The 2,619-nt window shown below is 39.3% G+C and overlaps 1 protein-coding gene across 1 annotated transcript in view; it reads right to left on the bottom strand.

The window, feature by feature from the left end:
- Positions 1-1,229: 1,229 nt before the first annotated feature.
- The window catches only part of CDK7 (cyclin-dependent kinase 7), a gene marked incomplete at its 5' end in the record, with an annotated part of 18,769 nt that continues 17,379 nt past the window's right edge, over positions 1,230-2,619 (bottom strand). Inside the window, one exon of the mRNA XM_010130878.1 lies at positions 1,230-1,304. Coding sequence (XP_010129180.1) covers positions 1,279-1,304 — 26 coding nt within the window. The remainder of the gene's footprint in view (positions 1,305-2,619) is intronic.

Genomic DNA, 2,619 nt, shown 5'->3' with positions numbered 1-2,619 from the left:
ATTCTCTGTTCCTCAGCCTGCCTTCAGGTGTTAGATTACACAGACAGTAAAAACTGCTGATAACTAATGCTATTTGATAAACATTTTCTGTACACTGTGAATTAGATCTTAGTAGGAAATTTAATTTTCAACTGCCAACAACCAATACAGAACATAGTAGGGTACTGGAAGATCTGTAAGTCTCTCTTACAAGGCCAGCATACTTCATGTTGTCTCAAGGTAGGTGTAAAATGAAGTAACACAGGAGCAAGAATTGCTTTTCCTCTACAAGCCTTAAAGTCTTCTACAAATACCTCTTGCCACATACACTAGAATGCTAGAAGCGGTTCACAGTTGGGAAAATGACGATGGCTCACCAGGTATCCCTGAGATCCACTGCACAGCAGGGTCGGCATGTGGTTAAGCTGCATCAACAGCACCTGCTGGCTTGTTTCTCTCACTGCAGAGGTTTGGTTACCCAGCAGCCACTTTGCAACACAGCCATGCTGGAAATCAGGCAACAGACTGAACCCAGTCTCTGCACTATGAGTTGTTCAACAGCTGCAGGCTGACGGGAGGGATGGTGTAGTTTCCCTAGCTGGATCTCCCTCCATCTCTTATTGCAGTCTTGAGACTGTGAAGGAAACAGTATTTATTTGCTCTCAGATAATTTCTCCTGGAAGACTGGAGTCTGCAAAATAAAACCCCCAACACTTCACATTCAATCTGTGCATCATGTTGTTTTCAATATAGTGGATGTGTCCTTGGAAAGTCTTAATACTTGACTGCTGGGAAAGCATATGCAAACTCATTTGTTAACACATTGGTATATTAACTGGAACAAAAAGCATGCAGCCCTTCCCTCCTAATGTTCCATGTTTTCCAGCCTTGTCTGCCAGATCTGTAATAAACCACAGGTCCATCTAAACTCCAGGTGAGAAGGGTAGTTTTCCTCCTTAGGGTTTGTATCTGTACAGGATAGCATGTGATTCAGCAAAAAGCCTTTGCGATATCAGTCTGTGTAAATCTGCAGTCAAGAAGCAGTTTTGACAGTTACCACTTCAAAGCACGAGTCAAAGGAACAAGACAGCAAATCAGAGAAAAGAAACTTCTTGTTCCGCTTGAAAAAGATTTTATTTAAAAAAAAAGGTAGGGTTATTGTTTCAGTAAGGAAATATTAAATTCACTTTTTACATATGAAAATATTACAAAATAACAGTTCAGTGGCTATTACAGCGTTTTTTCCATGGTTTGGAACTCCGGCCTTTTTCACTCATTTTCATCCACCATCCACAGCAATCAAAAAACCAATTTTTTTGGTAATCCTGAAAAGTGTAGATCACATTATTAACAAAGTAAAGGGGTCCAACCGCCTCCTCAAGGTTTTAGTATTCATTTGATACCGTTATTGAGATACATCTACTCTGAACTACTTAAGTACATCAAGTACAGCAGCAGTACATGGTGACTTTTCCCAATGAACCTATAAAAGAGTGCTAGAATCAAAGCTCACTTGAACCAGTACATGTACTCCAAATGAGTTCCTAATTCCGTAATTAATTGTTAATTGCATTTCGAATACATGTAAGTATTCTCTTTGTTGCTAGCCAGTTCATTTTACTTTTAAACCTTAGAAGGACAATCTAAGGCTTAGACCTGCCCCACCACACATAAACTCTTAGAAGATTTTTCTTACATGCTGTCACTACCCAGCAATAAGGTGTCTACAGGAAGAAGTAACCCTTTTAGTCTCTGCCTTCTTCTTTAACCATGTCTTTACTTAGTATCAGCTGTAGAGATGAGGGCAACAGTACTTTTTTGATTCTATTCCAGATCTTGTTCTCTCATTTCTTCTATGTTACTTACTCATAATGTAGGTAGAATAAAATGCTGTAAGCTTTGTACCTGTTCCAGAAGTCAGTTATGAAGGGATCCAGCTGTTTTTGCCTGCTCTATAGGCAAAGGTCTCCTCTAAAACTAATTGACATTGATTCACACCCATGAACTTTAAACAATACAAATTCTTAACCTTAGATAGGAATAGAATGTGGGTTGTTTTGGTTTTTTGGGTTTTTTTCCTTCCAAATCAATGTAGAATAGTTCTGAAATTAGGTAGATTCTTTATAGTATGCTAACTCAGGAAAAATTTCAGTGTTCTGTCTTTTATACTGTTTTGTGAATCCAAAGCTCTGTATAAATGCAGATTAACAGGACCAGAATAGGACTAGTGTCCTGGGGAAGGAGGGATGCTTTTCATTAAGTGTTTGCTGGAGTGGAGAAAATTAATGATGATGTCATGATTGCATCAATGTCTTCACATACCTCGCTGATCATAAATAAGAGGTAGCAATAGCTAGAAATGATATATGCTTAATTATTTTCATCTAGTGATAGTTTTCCCCTGACAATAAAGAGGCTTCTTTGAGAAGTACAGCTGCTGCACATCTCAGTTTGGTGAACACACCCCACAGGTTACAGGGGTCAGTTCTTGTGGAAAAGCAGCACTTACGGTGATGCTGTTAATTACGTTCCCTGTCAGCCAGCCCCAAGTGCCAGCATTTTATAAGAGGATACCCATCAGTATCACTCAATCCATTCTGCTAAGTTCTGGAGCACTACCTCAACAGGGCTAAGGGAAAG

Source organism: Buceros rhinoceros, unplaced genomic scaffold (assembly GCF_000710305.1).
Source record: "Buceros rhinoceros silvestris isolate BGI_N320 unplaced genomic scaffold, ASM71030v1 scaffold36092, whole genome shotgun sequence".
Taxonomy (NCBI): domain Eukaryota; kingdom Metazoa; phylum Chordata; class Aves; order Bucerotiformes; family Bucerotidae; genus Buceros; species Buceros rhinoceros.
This window is presented reverse-complemented; position numbering and strand designations above follow the sequence as displayed.